Source organism: Garra rufa, chromosome 16 (assembly GCF_049309525.1).
Source record: "Garra rufa chromosome 16, GarRuf1.0, whole genome shotgun sequence".
Classification (NCBI taxonomy): Eukaryota; Metazoa; Chordata; class Actinopteri; order Cypriniformes; family Cyprinidae; genus Garra; species Garra rufa.
Genome location: NC_133376.1, coordinates 35734115 through 35752327, shown reverse-complemented (window position 1 = coordinate 35752327; position 18213 = coordinate 35734115). Strand labels below are relative to the sequence as shown.

General features: G+C 33.2%; 1 protein-coding gene across 2 annotated transcripts in view; it reads left to right on the top strand.

Annotated features, from left to right (window-relative positions):
* Positions 1–1396: 1396 nt before the first annotated feature.
* Positions 1397–18213, top strand: part of acsl4a (acyl-CoA synthetase long chain family member 4a) — a 19915-nt gene continuing 3098 nt past the window's right edge. The window contains exons 1-14 of one of the 2 annotated variants that reach the window (XM_073820286.1): positions 1397–1455; positions 5890–6378; positions 8810–8987; positions 9179–9288; positions 10971–11109; positions 11289–11439; positions 12994–13117; positions 13228–13299; positions 13385–13524; positions 13619–13788; positions 13948–14022; positions 16310–16501; positions 16594–16708; positions 16830–16987. In XM_073820286.1, coding sequence (XP_073676387.1) covers positions 6040–6378; positions 8810–8987; positions 9179–9288; positions 10971–11109; positions 11289–11439; positions 12994–13117; positions 13228–13299; positions 13385–13524; positions 13619–13788; positions 13948–14022; positions 16310–16501; positions 16594–16708; positions 16830–16987 — 1963 coding nt within the window. In that variant the 5' untranslated portion in view covers positions 1397–1455; positions 5890–6039. Of the gene's footprint in view, positions 1456–3570; positions 3698–5889; positions 6379–8809; positions 8988–9178; positions 9289–10970; positions 11110–11288; positions 11440–12993; positions 13118–13227; positions 13300–13384; positions 13525–13618; positions 13789–13947; positions 14023–16309; positions 16502–16593; positions 16709–16829; positions 16988–18213 lie in introns of those variants that run through there. The other variant, XM_073820287.1, reaches the window with a different exon arrangement.

The window sequence follows — 18213 nt, the reverse complement described above, 5'->3', positions numbered from 1 at the left end:
GAATTCTCCTTTGCTCACCAAGCCTGCATTTATTTGATCCAAAGTACAGCAAAAGCAGTAATATTGTGAATTATTTTTACTATTTGTGACCCTGGACCCTGTCAAAATGGGTATATTTGTAGCAATAGCCAACAAACATTGTATGGGTCAAAATGCTTGAGTTTCTTTTATGCCAAAATTCATTAGGATGTAAAGTAAAGATTATGTTCTGTGAAGATATTTTGTAAATTTCCTACTGGAAATATATCAGAAGATTTTGATTAGTAATGTGCATTGCTAAGAACTTCATTTGGACAACTTTAAAGGTGATTTTCTCAATATTTCGATTTTTTTTGCACCCGCACATTTCAGATTTTTAAAAAGTTGCATCTCGGCCAAATATTGAATTCAGCTTTCAGATGATGTTTAAATTTCAATTTAAAAAATGAGTGGTTTAGTGGTCCAGGGTCACATTTAAAAGAACTGCTTTCTATTTGAAAACATTTTAAAATATAATTTATTTCTATGATCAAAGCTACATTTTCAGTATCATTACATCATCACTTGATCTTTTGCTGTTGCTGTAAACATTTTTATTATTATTATCAATATTTTCAGGATTCTTTAATGAATGGAAAGATCCAAAGATCAGCATTTATCTGATTGTTTGTAATTTTATAGACTATACCATTCAAAAGCTTGGAGTCGGTATTATTATTTGTTTTTAATAAAATACTTTTATTTAGCAAGGATGCTTTAAATTGATCAAAGGTGATGTTTTCCATTAAAAAAAGTTGATCAGAACTTTTTTATTTGTAAAAAAAACCTGAAAAAAATCTGCTTAGCTGTTTTTAACAAATATTTTTTGAGCAGCAAATCAGAATATTATGATTTCTGAAGAATCATGTGACTGGAGTAATGATGCTAAAATTCATCTTTGAAATCACAGAATTAAATAACATTTTAAACTACATTAAAGTAAAAACTACATTTTAAAGTAAAAATATCTGTACTCTAAGTCAAATGCAGACTTGGTGAGCAAAAGAAACCTTTGACTCTAAGTATATATTTTCTTATTTATAACTACAGAACAAGGATATTATGTTAATATTACATCCTGAAGTATATCACTTTACAGCCTAGAGTCTAAAATGTGATTTGGATTTCACAGTTCGCTTTTTAGGATTATTTGCTTCCTTTATGAAACTAAATACCAAGAATGCGTGTCGTTTCAAGCGTATTATTATTAATAATATTACCACTAAAACAATTAAAGCCGTGGTCCGTGACCTTAAGTGCACTAGCAGTAACAGGAAGTCAATCGTGTGCTTTTGCTTCATTGTCTAGGCGACTATTGGCTGAAAAATATGGAGTCAGATGACGCAATATTTCCGGGTGTAACAGCATGCGCTGGAGGTAACTGTCGGTCATTGAGCTTGGCAGCGAGAGACTGGAGTACCCGATCCGGCTGTGGAGGTAAGAGACTAAAAGCCGGTAAGAAAAACCGGCTTCATTTTCTACCCAGCTACTCCTATATTGCTTTAATCTTATTAAGTTACCTTAGTAATGAGGGGGTTTCTGTTCATTTTTTTCTTGTTTACTGCGACAACTTCACAGATGACTGAAAGAGATAAAGGCAACGCTAGCTGGCTAACGGCAGGCGGTTTAATCAAATCTGAATTTAACACGTCAGTACTGAATCTGAAGGAAGATTAAAGTGTATAGGTTGAGTTTTAATACATGATAGTTTAATATGAGGCTAGATGATGGTAAAGCATGTCTTGACATCCCTCATGATGATGATGCTGCGTTTGACGTTTCGCATCCGACAAAGAGCGCCATCATCATCTTCATGACATTCAAATGATCAAACTAGCCGATTTAAAAGAGCTTTACCGATTAATCAAAGAGTTCTGGATGAAAATAAATGTGTTTTGTTTATTAAAACGAACCGTTTCTACGGTGGTGCGCGCACACGTGTATCTGCGTCTCAAATCCTAGAGCCTAGACGGCATTTTGAACATCATGTGATCGCGCCCAAAATTGATGGGCATATATGTACCTGGACCACAAAACCAGTCATAAGGGTCAGTTTTTCGAAATTGATATTTATACATCATCTCAAAGCTGAATAAATAAGCTTTCCATTGATGTATGGTTTGTTAGTACAGTATTTGGCCGAAATACAACAATTTGAAAATATGGAATCTGAGGGTGAAAAAAAAAAAAAATCCAAATATTGCGAAAATCGCCTTTAAAGTTGTACTTATCAATGCATATTAAGCTTTGGTATATTTCTGGTAGGAAATTTACAAAATATCTTAATGGAACATGATCTTTACTTAATGGCATAAAAGAAAAGTTGATCATTTTAACCCATACAATGTATTTTTGGCTATTGCAACAAATATACCCATGCTACTTAAAGTAGAAGTTCACTTTCAGAACGAAAATTCAAAGATAATGTACTCACCCCCTTGTCATCCAAGATGTTCATGTCTTTCTTTTTTCAGTTGTAAGGAAATTATGTTTGAGTAAAACATTTCAGGATTTCTCTCTATATAAAGGACTTCTATGGTGTCCCCGAGTTTGAACTTCCAAAATGCAGCTTCAAATGGCTCTGAACGATCACAGCCGAGGAAGAAGGGTCTCATATAGCAAAACGATGGGTTATTTTCTAAAAATAATAACATAAGTAATTTGTATACTTTTTAACCTCAAATGCTTGTCATGTTTAGCTCAGCACAACAAGCGTTTGAGATTAAAAAGTATATAAGTTGTAAATGTTTTTAGAAAATAACCGATCGTTTCACTAGATAAGGCCCTTCTTCTTCGGCTGGGATCATTTAGAGCCATTTAAAGCTGCATTTAACTTGCATTTTGGAAGTTCAAACTTGGGGGCACCATAGAAGTCCATTATATGGAGAGAAATCCTAAAATGTTTTCCTTAAAAAACACAATTTCTTTACGACTGAAGAAAGAAAGACATGAACATCTTGAATGACAAGGGGGTTATTTTCTGTACATTTTTGTTCTGAAAGTGAACTACTTTTTTTTTTTTTTTTTTTTTTTGGTAGTCCAAAGTGACATATATTATAAATATCTCAGAGGTCATGGCTTTTATTGTCGAAAACTGTTAGGTCAAGTCCCTTCTATTTATGTTTTATGACATTTCTTACTTGACCTTTAAAACAAAATGTTTTCAAAAAGTTGGACTTTATAACATGGATCATGCTAATATTTGTATAGGACTTTTAATCATTCACAGCCACTCAATAGCAGTATTGATATGCACTTTGAAAGTGTACATTCAGGTCAGCTTGTCATAAGGTGTCCTTCTAGTAAACAGAGGTCGTTTGTAAGGGTTGATAACAAATGCTACGAAGATAATGGGATCAGATCCAGGATCCAATCATTCTATTCCAGTCCGCTGTGTGTCCGTCCACCTGCTGAGGATCTCTGGTCAGTGAGTGGGGTGAGCTGGAAGGATTGATATCATTGGCTGTCTTTGCTCACTGACCACTCTCACCAGGCTTTAGGGTTCACATTGAGAATAACCTTTGTGCGGGTTTCAACTCATCAGGGCAAATTAAAAATTGCAACGGTCAGCAGCCATCAACATTTGTTTCTTAGTGAGTTAGTTTGTTATTAGGTAATGTTATTAAGTTTGGATGAGCAAGGGTAGAGCTTTAATTAATTCGATATTTCCAGTGTGAAGGTATGTGAATGTTTAAGTATTGGATATTAAATTGTAGACACAATTTCTTTATCCTGTTTTTATGCTACCAGTCAAAAGTTTTTTAATAAGATTTGTAAAAAAAAAAAAAAATTTTGGAAGAATTGTCTTCTGCTCACTAAGCCTGAATGGTAAAAAAAAAAAAATGGTAAAAAATTACTAATAAACTACTTGAAATAACTGTTTTTTTGTTTGAATATATTTCAAAATGTTATTTATTCCTGTGATCAAAGCTAAATTTTCAGCATCATTACTCCAGTTTTCAGTGTCACATTATATTTCAGAAATCGTTCTAATATGCTGATTTGCTGTTCGAGAAACATTTTATTATTATCAATATTTAAAACAGTTTGTTTTGGTCAAATAAAAAGATTTTGTAAGCTTGGGGTCAATATAATTATTTTTTTATTTTATAGAAGTGATAGAAATGAATGCTTTTATTTAGCAAGGATGCTTTAAATTGATCAAAAGTGATGATAAGGACATAATGCTACAAAAGCTTTCTATTTCAAATAAATGCTGTTCTTTTGAACTTTCTATTCATCAAAGAACCCTGACAAAAATTCTACTCAACATCATAATAATATGAAATGTTTTTTGAGCAGCAAATTATAATATTAGAATGATTTCTGAAGGATTATGTGACTGGAGTAATGATGCTAAAAATTCAGCATGAAGTCACAGAAATAAATTCCATTTTAAAATGTATTCAAAGAGAAAACGTTTTTATAAATAGTACAAATATTTCAAAACAATTTGCTGTACTTTGAATCAAATAAATGCAGGCGAGGAAAAGAGACTTCTTTAATAACATTAAAAATCATACACTTAGTTTATTTAATTGTAGACACGTTTTCCCCCTGTTTTTACATTTTGATTAACTGTTATGTGGGTGTTTTTTAATAACACTGTTCAATGCAATTTTATATGATGTATATTATAATAATGATGTATAAATTGAATTATAGCATTTTAAATTTTAGTTTATTTTTAGCTGTTTTTTAAACAAAAATGTTCTGAGTTTGAATATCGACAATTTATCGCTTAACATTATCTGTTGGAATTTTAATATTAGTGCATCTGTAATTTTCATTATATTAGTATAATCATAATGTCTACATTCACTTCTAACATTAAAAAAAAAAACAGTTGTTTTAATGTTTATATTTAGACAAGAAGTTCAGAATTTAAATATTGACCATTTATCAGCACAAAAATAAATAAATAAAAACACTAGATATACTACAACAGCAGACATTTGTTTTGCCCAAGCCAAGAACTATATATAAAGTTGTGGATTGTGTCAACATCACATGCTTTTTCACCAGGACTGATCACGATTTGATCTCTGAACCAAAATGTTTTCAGTCTAAACAAACAGAGAGGTTTCTATCTAAGTGGGCTTCGGTTATCTGCTGTTATTGAGTGTCTAGCTGAGTCAGTGGAGTATGTCTTACATTAACCTTTTGCCATTAGCTCATAGTTTTGCAACAGCCCCTGCAGTTGGTCACACTTGTCTTCACTGCCGGTAGGGACTTGTGTTTCACGAGGTCTAATTTCAAAGACAATGCACAGCTTGGCAACAAGTAACAGGCTGATGCAAAACTATGAAAATGTCCTCTGTGTTTGTGTACAGGTTGTAACAGTAGCGTTAAGCTGATGTAGTTTCTACTGTATCCATTTATGAGCAAATGATTTCCACTTCCTTAATCTGACACCGATCATGTGATCAAGAGGTGACCTTATATTCCTGACTATTGCGATGAAGTTATCTTAAGCTGGGGGGCTAATGACAAGGATTAAGTGTTTGTTTTAATCATTTTGGGTGTTTCCTTGAAATTTAAACTATGGCCTTGGCATTTCTGCCACGCTGTACCAGGAACTACAGATAAAACAAGTGTGTCAAGTTAATAGATGCGTTTCAATATCATGTCACTGGGTTGTTCATCAGTCCACCCTGTCTTTAGGCTAGGGGAGCGTCTGCAGGATGTTTGTGACTTCATACTAGTCATTAAATGAGAACCAGAGAGAAACTATTCCCTGGCTTGGAATGTGTCTTTTGTGTGGCTCATTGAATGAATGAATACAAACTGTTCTGCTTGAAGTCTCATAGGGTTGTTTAAGTTGAGTACACTTGAATAAAATGCCTTTTCTATATTTGTCATTCTTATCAGGTTGCACATTTTGGATCCACACTTCCCTAATCTTTCTGAACTTTGATCTGGAAGTCGGACACAGGACAACAAACTCGCTCTATCTCAGGCTTGGCCTGATATCTTCACCTTTCAGTCCCCTTCAGCTTCTCAACAGACGTGCGTCTGAACATGGACCTGAGTACCGTGCTCTTGTTCCCAGTACACTCAGTAGTGTGGCTCTACTCGCTCTTGAGCTTTCTACCATGGTACTTCCTGACTGGAGCCCAGGAAAGGAAAGCCCTGGCAAAGAGGCTCAAATCCAAGTCGACCACCGGTCAGACTGATGGGCCGTATCGTTCTGTGGATCACTTCGACTCCCTGGTCACGGAGGACTTTGCTGGAAAGGACACCCTTGATAAGCTGTTTGACTCTGCGGTGGAGCGTTTCGGTAAGGCGGACTGCCTGGGAACCAGAGAAGTTCTGAGTGAAGAAAATGAGACTCAGCCAAGTGGGAAGGTCTTCAAAAAGGTGCGTCCTCTTCTGACATATTCTGTTAGGGTGTGATCACGATGCAAGCCAGAGTGCCTAATTCAAATTTTCTGCTCCAATCTAATTTATATAGGGAGGTTGTTCGCATGACCTTTTTAATTCAGCTTTTATCAGGCGCTAGTCTAAAAACGTGACTCTCCTAAACTGTCCTGTACGCATAAAATATGTTACTAATAATTAGGGATGCACCGGAATGAAAATTCTTGGCCTAAGCCTAACAGAATTACACACTTGGCTGAAGGTTTTTGTGTTTTTCCTCCATGTATTTTGCCATTTTTTCACCATTGCATAAATTAAATAGCCAATATTTGCATTTTACAGTTTTGTCTTGCTTTTCAAAGAAAAAAATCAATTACAAAACAATAATTTAAAAATATTTAACACTGAACATTTTTAACGTTCTAGTAGACATTATAGCCTACCAACAATGCACATTTAACTTAAAATTAATAAGTTAGTAAAATAATATTCTTTGGCTGTTTTTAAGACCCCCTTTTTGAATCAGGCATGTGTTTTTAATGTACAAATAAATGCAGCCTTGCTGAGCAAAGGAGAATGTTATAATAAATGTATTAATAGAGCTGTTGTAATGATTATCTTTATTTTTGTGTTAGTTTTTTATTTTATTTTACAGAACAACAGTAAAATTACAATGCTAATATTTATGAATGTTGACTTTTATTTTGGCGGAAACCTGCAAGAAGACCTCAGTACTACTTTTTTTCTGACAGCAGCAGATTTATAAATGATTCTCATCACGCAGATTTCCCTCGCGCTTTGGACTTTGAACCCTGGCTAAGGAACTCATGCAGCGCTGTCAGAATAAATACAATTTGTGCGTGTATTAGACAACATAACGTTCTGTAGTTTATTTATTAAAGGTTTAAGGCCATTTTAGCCTTTTTGCTTATTCGGCCAAACACCAACAAAGCTTTTTTTTTTTTTTTTCTCCCCAGCTGAATAATTTTGTTTGCTGAACATTCGGTGCATCGCTAATAATAATATCTAAAACTTTTTTTTTTTTTTTTTTTTTTTTTATAAATGTACACTACGGTTTGGGATCGTATTAAAGTTTAAAGTCTCTTATGCTCACTAAAGCAGCATTTTTTTTTTTATAAAAATCTGTAAAATAGTAAAGTATTTTACAATTTGAAATAACGGTTTTCTATGTTATATTGAAATAAAATAAAAAATTAAAATATTCCTGTGATGCAAAGCTGAATTTTCAGCATCTTCAGTGTCATCTGATTCTTCAGTAATCATTCTAATGTGATTTGCTGCTCATGAAATACTTATTACTTATACTAAATACTGTTTTTTAATTTGAAATGTAAATTTTTGTAAAAATGTTAGTCTTCACTGTGACATTTGATCAATTTATTGCATTTATGCTGAATAAAAAGTCAGTTCTTTCAAAATTAATTGTACTGACCCTAAACTTTTTAAAGGTAGTGAATATTCCTTTGAGTAAAATATATTATGTAAACATAAACATTTATAGATATTTATACATTTATAAATGTTACTTATACACTGCCAGTCAAAAATTTTTGAAAGGTAAGATTTAATGTTTTCTAGTCTCTTCTGCTCTCCAAGCCTGCATTTATTTCATCCAAAGTACAGCAAAAAGAGTGCAATTTTGAAATATTTTTACTTTTTAGAGTAACTGTTTTCTTTTTATATATATGTGTGTGTGTGTGTGTGTGTGTGTGTGTGTGTGTGTGTGTGTGTGTGTGTGTGTGTGTGTGTGTGTGTGTGTGTGTGTGTGTGTGTGTGTGTGTGTGTGGTGTGTGTGTGTGGTGTGTGTGTACATATACATATATAATTCAGCTTTGAAATCACAGGAATAAATTACATTTTTATATATATATATATATATATATTAAAATGTAATTTATAAATTACATTACATTTTAATATATATATATATATATTAAAATGTAATTTATTCCTGTGATTTCAAAGCTGAATTTTTACTATCATTACTACAGTCACATGATCCTTCAGAAATCATTGTAATGTTGTGATTTATTTATTATGTCCAAAACAGCTGAGTAAATTTTGTTTTCAGGTTTCTTTAATGAATAGAAAGGTCAGAAGAACAGCATTTATCTAAAATAGAAATATTTTGTAACAATAATAATATAATGAATAGCAAATCAGCATATTAGAATTTCTGAATGATCATGTGACACAGAAGACTGCAGTAATGATGCTGGAAATTTAGCTTGGATCACAGGAATAAATTACATTTTTTAAATATTCAAATAGAAAACAGTTATTTGAAATAGTAAAAATATTTCACAATTGTACTGTTTTTGCTGTACTTTGCATCAAATAAATGCAGGCTTAAGTGAGCAGAAGAGAACTTACCATTTGTTAACTCAACTCCAACTTTTTGTCTTTGCAGTTAATTCTGGGCGAATATAAATGGATATCCTATGAGGAGATGGACATTCAGGTCAGTCAGTTTGGGAGCGGACTGGCAGCACTAGGCCAACAGCCAAAAAACACCATCGCGATTTTCTGTGAGACACGGGCAGAGTGGATGATCACGGCTCAGACCTGCTTCAGGCGTAATTTCCCATGTAAGGAAACAAATTATTTTTACTCTCACTTATTACACACTCCCTTTCTTTTCCCTGAAGGAAAAATGTTTTGACTGAGTCACAGGTTTTATCCTTTAATGCTTTAATGTGATGACTCATAGATGAACTGTGAATGTGTTGTGTTTGTCTTGATCTTTTATTCATCTGTGTTTTGTGTGGGTTTTTTTTAGTGGTCACATTTTATGCAACTCTAGGAGAAGAGGCAGTGGCTTATGGATTAAATGAGTGTGGAGTTACACACCTCGTCACCAGCATGGAACTGCTGGAAACCAAACTGAAGGTGAGCCAAAGACAGTGATGTAACAATGTAACAATCTCAAACAATTCTCAAAAAAAAATTTTTTTGCACCCTCAGATTCCAGATTTTTAAATAGTTGCATCTCTGCCAAATATTGTCCTTTCCTAACAATACAATAATGGAAATTGTATTTATTCAGCTTTTAGATGATGTATAAATCTAAATTTCTAAAAAAAAAATCACCTTAATGACTGGTTTTGTATTTCAAGGTCTTATATTACTCGGGATGATTAGAATTGAATAGGTTAACATAAATGGGTACCATGAGTCAATTCCAAATGAGCATGTTTTTCAATTCTATTGTCTTTGTTAGCTGAAGTCAAAAAGCAGTTCAGTCTATATCACAAACAAATGACCTTTTAAACAGTTACACAAAAGTCTCATGAACTCATGAGTTATTAGTTTGAATCACTGGATTAACTCACTGAATCAGTTAGAACAGTAACCAAATGAACATCTGACTCACTCACCGAATCGCATGTTTATATTCAGTCATGTTTGACTTTTCAGACCCTGTAGTTCAAAGTTTTCCAGCGGATCACCAACATCATAAGACATTGAGTTTTGGTCACCTGACATAATCTATATTTAACCTAATATCAATGTCAGACCAAGTTCTAATGCCAAAGTCAACTTGACACTGAAAAGTGATGACAGCTGATGCTGATATTTTGTTGTTTTAAGGAGTGGTATTAATTAAACAAAATAATGTTAGCCATGATGGAAACAAAAAACCAACGTCTGCTGAATGTCATAATTTAAACTTCCACATAGCTTTAATATATAACTTCAGTAGATGTACATTTGAGGTCAAATGATTCAGAATCTGCAAAATGTTAATTATCATACAAATTTTTTTTTTTATTTAGTACTGACCTGAATAAGATTTCACATGAAAGATTTTTACATATAGTCAACACGAGAAAATAATAGTTGAATTTTTAAAAATGACCCCGTTCAAAAGTTTACATACACTTTAATCTTTTTTTAAAGATATTTGAATCTGAAGATCAGGGTAAATTTAACTTGTTTTGTTCTCTGGGAAACATCCAAGTATCTTCTGTAGCCTCTGAAGGGCAGTACTAAATTAAAAATGTATGATATTTTTAAAATAAGAAAAATGCACACATTCTGTTCAAAAGTTTTCATCATAATTTTTTTTTTCTGAAGCATCAGTGAGCATTTGAACCTTCTGTAATAGTTGCATATGAGTCCCTCAGTTGTCCTCAGTGTGAAAAGATGGATCTCAAAATCATTGTTGGAAAGGGTTCAAATACACATTGCTGGAAAAAAAAGAATTTGTGGGAGCTAAATGAAACAGCAGGCAGTTTAGCTGTTCAGGACAAACAAGGGACTCACAAAAAATCAGGTAACAACACAGTATTAAGAATCAAGGGGATGTAAACTTTTGAATCAGGTCTTCTTTTTTTTTAATAAATTCAACTGTTTTGTTGTGGATTAAATGTAAACAGCTTTTATGTGAAATATCTTATTCAGGTCAGTAGTAAATAAACAATAACATGCATTTTGTATGTTTGGAAGAATAATCAACATTTTGACCTCAACTGTTTCCAAAATAAACATCCATCCGATGTTGTGTTTTGACGTCAATCAAAGTTTTCATTTTTCAAATCAAAATTATGATTTCATAATTTTCCATACAGAGTGTTCTTCCTCAAATCCCCAATTTGAGGCACATCATCTATGTGGACAGCAAGAGCGTCAGCACAGCAGGATATCCACAGGGCATTCAGATCCACAGCATGCACTCAGTGCAAGAACTGGGCTCAAAGCCAGAAAACTGTAAGAAAGGGCACCAACTTTACGGTTGACATTTTATTTATATAATAATTAACCTTTTCAGTCATTGCCTAGTTTACCCACAGTTCATCCATACAATATTGATTTGAATAGAGATTTTTTTTTTTATTAGATTCATCTGTATCACCACAGGAGAAAACAGTGTGTGCTTTGTGTTGCAGTGAGCAGACCCATAGTGAAGCCCGTCCCATCAGACCTTGCTGTTATTATGTACACCAGCGGCTCCACCGGCAGACCTAAAGGGGTGATGATCATTCACAGTAACCTGATCGGGGGCATGGCAGGACAGTGCGAGAGGATACCAGGACTGGGGTGTGTATAAATATCAATAGAGTCCCGCAGTGGCCTTCTATTTTTTTCAGCAGCCTTGGTTCTGAAAGTGCTTTTCCCTTTTTTTAATCATAGTGCTTTTTAAAAAGAGTTATAATGCCCCAAACTAAGCCAACAAGCTATGAGGTGAATCACAATGTGATCCTGGACCACAAAACCAGTCTTAGGTAGCACAGGTATATTTGTAGCAATAGCCAAAAAAACATTGAACGGGTCAAAATTATCGATTTTTCTTTAATGCCAAGAATCATTAGGATATTAAGTAACGATCTGTTCCATGGAGATAGTTAATCTCCTACTATAAATATAATAACTTCATTTTTTTATTAGTAATATGCATTGCTAAGCATTTTATTTGGACAACTTTAAAGATGATTTTCTCAACCCTCAGATTCCTGATTTTCAAATAGTTGTATCTCGGCCAAATATTGTCCTATATCATGAGTGGAAAGCTTATTTATTCATAGATTTATGGATATAAAAAAACTGACTCTTATGACTGGTTTTGTGGTCTAGGGTCACACATGTCCTGGCTCTTCCAAGCTTTATAATGGCAGTGAATGGGTGTTGAGATTTTCGAAGTCCAAAGAAATGCATCCATCCATCATAAAAAGTACTCCACATGGCTCCAGGGGGTTAATAAAGGCCTTCTCAAGCAAATTGATGTGTTAAAAGAAAAATATTCTTATTTATAAACTGTAATCTCAAGCTTCTGCTAACTGTTGTATGCGCGTTCACGACAAAGTAGCGATCTAGCAGATAATGTAAAAACGTAGTAGAAAAACACCAGTGAGAATATGCTAGTCTTGGCTTACTCTCGGCTTATATCGAGTTCCATTCTCTGATTGGTGGAGGTTCTTTGCAGAATCATGGGTAATATAGTTTTAAGGATGGGTAATAAGGAAATTTGCATTTCAAATTTGCATTTCAACACAGTTATTAAAAATTAATTTAAAAAAATGTGGGCTGATCAAAAGCATATGCTATCGATTAACAACCTCATAGCTCACAGTGGGTCTGTCTTTAGTGGTCTGAAAGTTATTATTAAAAATCAAACCCCTAATGGAGAAAATAAATGTTATTTTTACTTCTTGAATCAGATTGTTGCACTCCATTAATGCAACAGTGCCTGACTGAAATGCATACGTCACCCTGGTCCACAAAACTAGTCATTATGGTCAATTATGGTCAATCTGAAAGCTGAATAAATAAGCTTTCCATTTATGTATAGTTTGTTAGGATATGATAATATTTGGCTATTGGGTGCACAATATTGAGAAAATCACCTTAAAGTTGTTCAAACGAAGTTCTTAGTCATGCATATTACTAATCAAAAAATAAGTTTTAATTTATTTACAGTAGAAAATTTACAAAAAATCTTGGTAAACGTGATCTTTACTTAATATCCTAATGATTTTTGGCATAAAAGAAAAATCAATCATTTTGACCCATACAGCGTATTTTTTGCTGTTACTACAAATACACCCGTGCTACTTAAGGCTGGTTTTGCTTTAATATGCATGTTTGCTTCCACAGACCAACAGATACATATATCGCCTACCTTCCTCTTGCTCATGTGCTGGAAATGACGGCTGAGATCTCGTGCGTGACGTACGGCTGCAGGATCGGCTATTCCACACCACAAACGCTTTCTGATCAGGTACTGCACTTCAGTTTATCACTGGATCCGATAAATATCACAGATTTGTGCGAAATAATGAAATTGCTCATCTCAGATAGATGATTAAATGACTTGTTTTTACTTTGTAGTCAACCAAAATTAAAAAAGGAAGTAAAGGTGACTGCTCCATGCTGAAACCTTCTCTAATGGCCGCCGTACCTGTAAGTCAGCCTCCTCTAAACATGTTTATCTTGTTTCATTCACATCAATCATGTTACATTCCTTCACACCTGTTTCTTCCATTAGGAAATAATGGACCGAATCAATAAGAACGTCATGAGTAAAGTGCAAGAGATGAGCTGCGTGCAGAGAACCCTGTTCAACCTAGCCTACAACTACAAGCTCGAGCAGATCAAGAAGGGTTATGATGCACCCCTGTGTAATATGTAAGACGACATTAAAATAGGCCCTCAGTTAATCACATTTGCTCCTGTTAATGAGTCTAGAGTTTTAATCATCTTTGTTCCCTCATGTGCTCAGCTTGTTTAAGAAAGTAAGAGCTCTGTTGGGTGGAAACGTGCGGATGATGCTGTCCGGAGGAGCCCCTTTGTCTCCTGCCACCCAGCGCTTCATGAACATCTGCTTCTGCTGTCCTGTTGGGCAGGGTTACGGTCTTACTGAGACCTGTGGAGCAGGAACTATAACAGAGGGTGAGGAGTCATGTTACATCTAAACATCTTTTCCAACTTATCCTGCACTATATGTTCATTTTATGATTATATGTAGAGTTTTATGTTGAAAAGTCATCAGAGCTTTATCTCAGTTCTTCAAACTGTGCAGTAATGATGACATCTTTTTATGTTGTGCAGTTGCGGACTACAGCACAGGACGAGTTGGAGCTCCTCTGATCTGCTGTGAGGTCAAACTCAAAGACTGGGCCGAAGGTTGGCAAATAGTACCAGTTTACTTCTTTTAGTTTATATCTGAAATCTTAAAGAATTTTCAAACCTATTGTTTCAAACCTGAATGCTATTTTTTATTCTATTTAACACAAACATTTTATGTAGCTCTTGCCATAAAATACCAGTATATTTTGACCAACTTGGCTGTCAAGCTCCAAAAAGGACTGGACACGCACTATACACCAAGTTGACTAAAAGTCATGGTAAATCTTTCTTTGAGGAACACAGTCTTTCTTCATCTTTGCAAATACTTACTTCGGCATTCCTGAAGCTCAAATAGTAGAGCATGGAGCAAACAACACAAAGGTCATAGATTCAATTCCCAGAGAATGCATGAACTGAAAATGTGTCTTAATATAATATATGATTTTGATAAAATCATCTGCCAAATGCGCAATTGTAAATGTAATCTGATGGTTTCAAGACAAAAAAATAATAATTGACGTCAGTGGCACCAGAAGTGTCATGTTTGGTGTTCTTTGAGCTTCAGGGAAGCACTCTTGGTATTGTTAACTAAAATGATAAAGAATTATTAAGAAATTATTTTATTTAAAATAAAGCTATGCTAAAATAAAATACATTTTAGATAAAAATCGTAAAAAAAAAAAAAAAAAAAACTTAAATGAAAAATGTTGCCTTGGTCACTAACTGAAATAAATGTTCAGGCTAAAGTAATAAATTTACTAAAATTAAAACTGAATAGAAGGAGATAATAATAAAATAATAATAAAAAGACAAAACGCATAAAATTACTAAAATTAAAACTGAAAATATAAAAATAAATACTAACTGAAAAAATTAGTTAACTATGGAAGCCCATTCCTGCCACTAAAAATAAAAAAATGGTTATTGCAAGTTTTATCCTCCCAATCTCAGGATTGTGATACAAACTTGCAATTCTGACTTAATTTCTCAGAATTCCAACTTTATTTTTCAGAATTTAGTTCATTTCTAAGAATTCAGACTTTATATCTCACAATTCTTACTTTATAACTTACAATTCTGATTTAATATCTCACAATTCTGAGAGAAAAAAAGTTGAGATGTAAACTCGCAATTGCGAAAGTCAGAATTGCACGATTTTTTTTCTTGCGAATGCGAGTTTGTATCTCGCAGTTTTAACTTTATTTCTCAGTATTGTGAGAGAGAAAATCTCAATTTCGAGTGGAAAAGACGGATATGTTCTCAGAATTGTGAATTCTGACTTAATAAAACACAGTTACATGTTGTAACATCATAATTCCAAGATGTAAACTTGCAATTCTGAGAAAAAGTCACAATTGTGAGTTAATATCATGCAAGTCTGACTTTTTTTTTCTCGCAAATGCAAGTTTGTATTTCGCAAAATTGTGAGAGATAAACTAACAACTGCGAGTTCTAATTTTAAGGGGGGAAAAAACTGATATGTTCTCAGAATTGTGAATTTATATCTGACTTAATAACTCGCAGTAACATGTTATAAAGTCAGAATTTTGCGATTTTAAAAAGTCACAAATGCAAGTTTGTCTCGCAATTGACTTTCTCAGAATTACTTTTATCTAAGAATTGCAAGTTTATATCTTACAATTCTGAGAAAAAAGTCAGAAATGTGAGATGTAAACTCCTTATAGTGAGAATTTTCAAAAAAAAATCTCAGAATGGCATAATATAAACTCACAATTGCAAGAAATAGTCAGGATTGGAATTTTTTATTTCAGAATTTTTTTTTCTTGCAAATGCGAGTTAGTATCTCGCAGTTCTATCTTTATTTCTCAGAATTGTGAGAGATAAGCTCAAAATTGCGAGTCCTAATTTCGAGTGAAAAAAATTTTTTTCTCAGATTTGTGAATTTATATCTCTCAATTTTGACCTAATACCTCGCAACTGCATGTTATAAAGTCAGAATTTCGAGATAAACTTGCAATTGTGAGAAAAAAGTCATAATTGCAAGTTTATATCACAAAAAGTCAGATTTTTTCTTGCAAATGCGAGTTTGTATCTCGCAGTTCTAACTTTATTTCTCAGAATTGCGAGTCCTAATTTCGAGTGGAAAGTAAGACTATGTTCTCAGAATCGTGAATTCTGACTTAATAACTCGCAGTTGCGTGTTGTAACATCAGAATTCCAAGATATAAACGTGCAATTCTGAGAAAAAGTCACAATTGTTCCATGAAGGTTTTGTGGTCCGGGGTCACATACAGATTTGAAAGACATGAGGTTGAATATAGAAGTGCAGTTTTTGGTGAAACTATTGCTTTAACATTTCAATGTGATTCTCCTTATACTTCAGGTGGCTATACGAAGCATGACAAGCCTCATCCACGTGGTGAGATCCTCGTCGGAGGTCCTAATGTGACCATGGGCTACTACAGGACTGAAGGCTGTAACAATGAGGACTTCTTTGTGGATGAGAGCGGCCAGCGGTGGTTCTGCACTGGTGATATTGGAGAGATGCACGCTGACGGCTGTCTTCAGATTGTTGGTATGTTTAGATTCAGCATCAATTTGTTACTTTAATCAAAATATAGATTTATGTTATCTATCTGTATTATTCACATGTGTTTCGTTGCTTAGATCGCAAGAAGGATCTTGTGAAACTTCAAGCTGGGGAGTACGTCTCTTTAGGCAAAGTTGAGTCGGCTCTGAAGAACTGCCCTCTCATTGACAACATCTGCGCTTACGCAAACAGGTTCGTATACTCGGCTTTGTGTGACGCATATGGGATGTTTCTGACCCTAACAAAGGGTCTCTCTTTAGAACAGCAGATGTACTGTATACAGACCTCTTTTCTCTCTCTCTCTGCCCACCAGTGACCAGAACTACGTTATCAGCTTCATTGTTCCTAATCAGAAGAAGCTGACAGCTCTTGCCAATCAGAAAGGCATTGAGGGCACATGGGAAGAGATTTGCAACCACCCAGTTATGGAAATGGAAGTTCTAAATGAAATTAAAAAAGTTGCAACTTCAAGTGAGTAGAACTTAACAGTATTTAGTAGTATAGCGGCGAGATATGTTCTGTCAAAACATTCACTGAGCTCTACTGTTCACCAAAAATGCATTTTGTTTTTATTTGAAGATATTTTAACATGTAATTTATTCCTGTGATCAAAGCTCAATTTTCGGCATCATTACTCCAGTCTTCAGTGTCACATGATCCTATAGAAATCACTCTAATCTGATTTGCTGTTCAAGAAATATTTAGTATTATTATCAATATATTAAAACATTTTTTCAGGATTCTTTCATGAATGGAAAGATCCAGTGATCAGCATTTATCAGAAATAAAAAGCTTTCGGAACATCATACACTCTACCATTCAAAAGCTTGGAGTCGTTATATATATTTTTTTTACTTTTTTGGGGGGAGGGTGGGGAATTATAGAATGGATAAAAACATTTATAATGGTAAAAAAAAAAATCTATTTTAGATAAATGTTGTTCTTCTGAACTTTCTAATCATCAAAGCTGAAATTCTACTCAGCTGTTTTCAACATAATAAATGTCTTTGAGCAGCAAATCAAAGGATCAATAATTTAAAAAAAATAGTTTTGAAATCCAGGAATAAATTACTTTTTAAAAATTATTAAAATGGAAAACAGTTATTTTAAATGGTACAAATATTTCAAAATGTTAATGTTTTTGGAATATATATATTTAATTTTTTTTTATTATTATTATTTATTTTATTTTATTATTATTATTTAGTAAGGATGCATTAAATTGCAACAAAAATCTTTCCTGTTACTTTTGATCAAAGTGTTATTTTAGAAGTACTATTAAAGTTTTCATTACTGTTTTCTATTAGTTTTTTAAATTTTTATTATTTTTTGTGAGTATATAAGTTTTTTTTAAATTATTCATTTATGCCAATTTAAATGATATGAATGTAATATATTTATTATTTATATATTTTTTGTTTGTTTTTTTCGAAATAACACTTATACAAAGTGTTATTTTAGTAATACTGAGATAATATTATAGTTTATTAATATTTTCTGTTAGTTTTTTTATTTTTATAGTTTTTTTTTTTAAATACTTTTTTTTATAATTTATGCCAATTTAACTTAAACAAAAAATATAAATATTGGTAGCCAAAATAAAATGCATATATTTTATATATTATATTGCATTTCAGTATATTTTATTTCAGATAAATTCTTTTTTTTTTTTTGTAACTATAATTTCCCTGGTTACA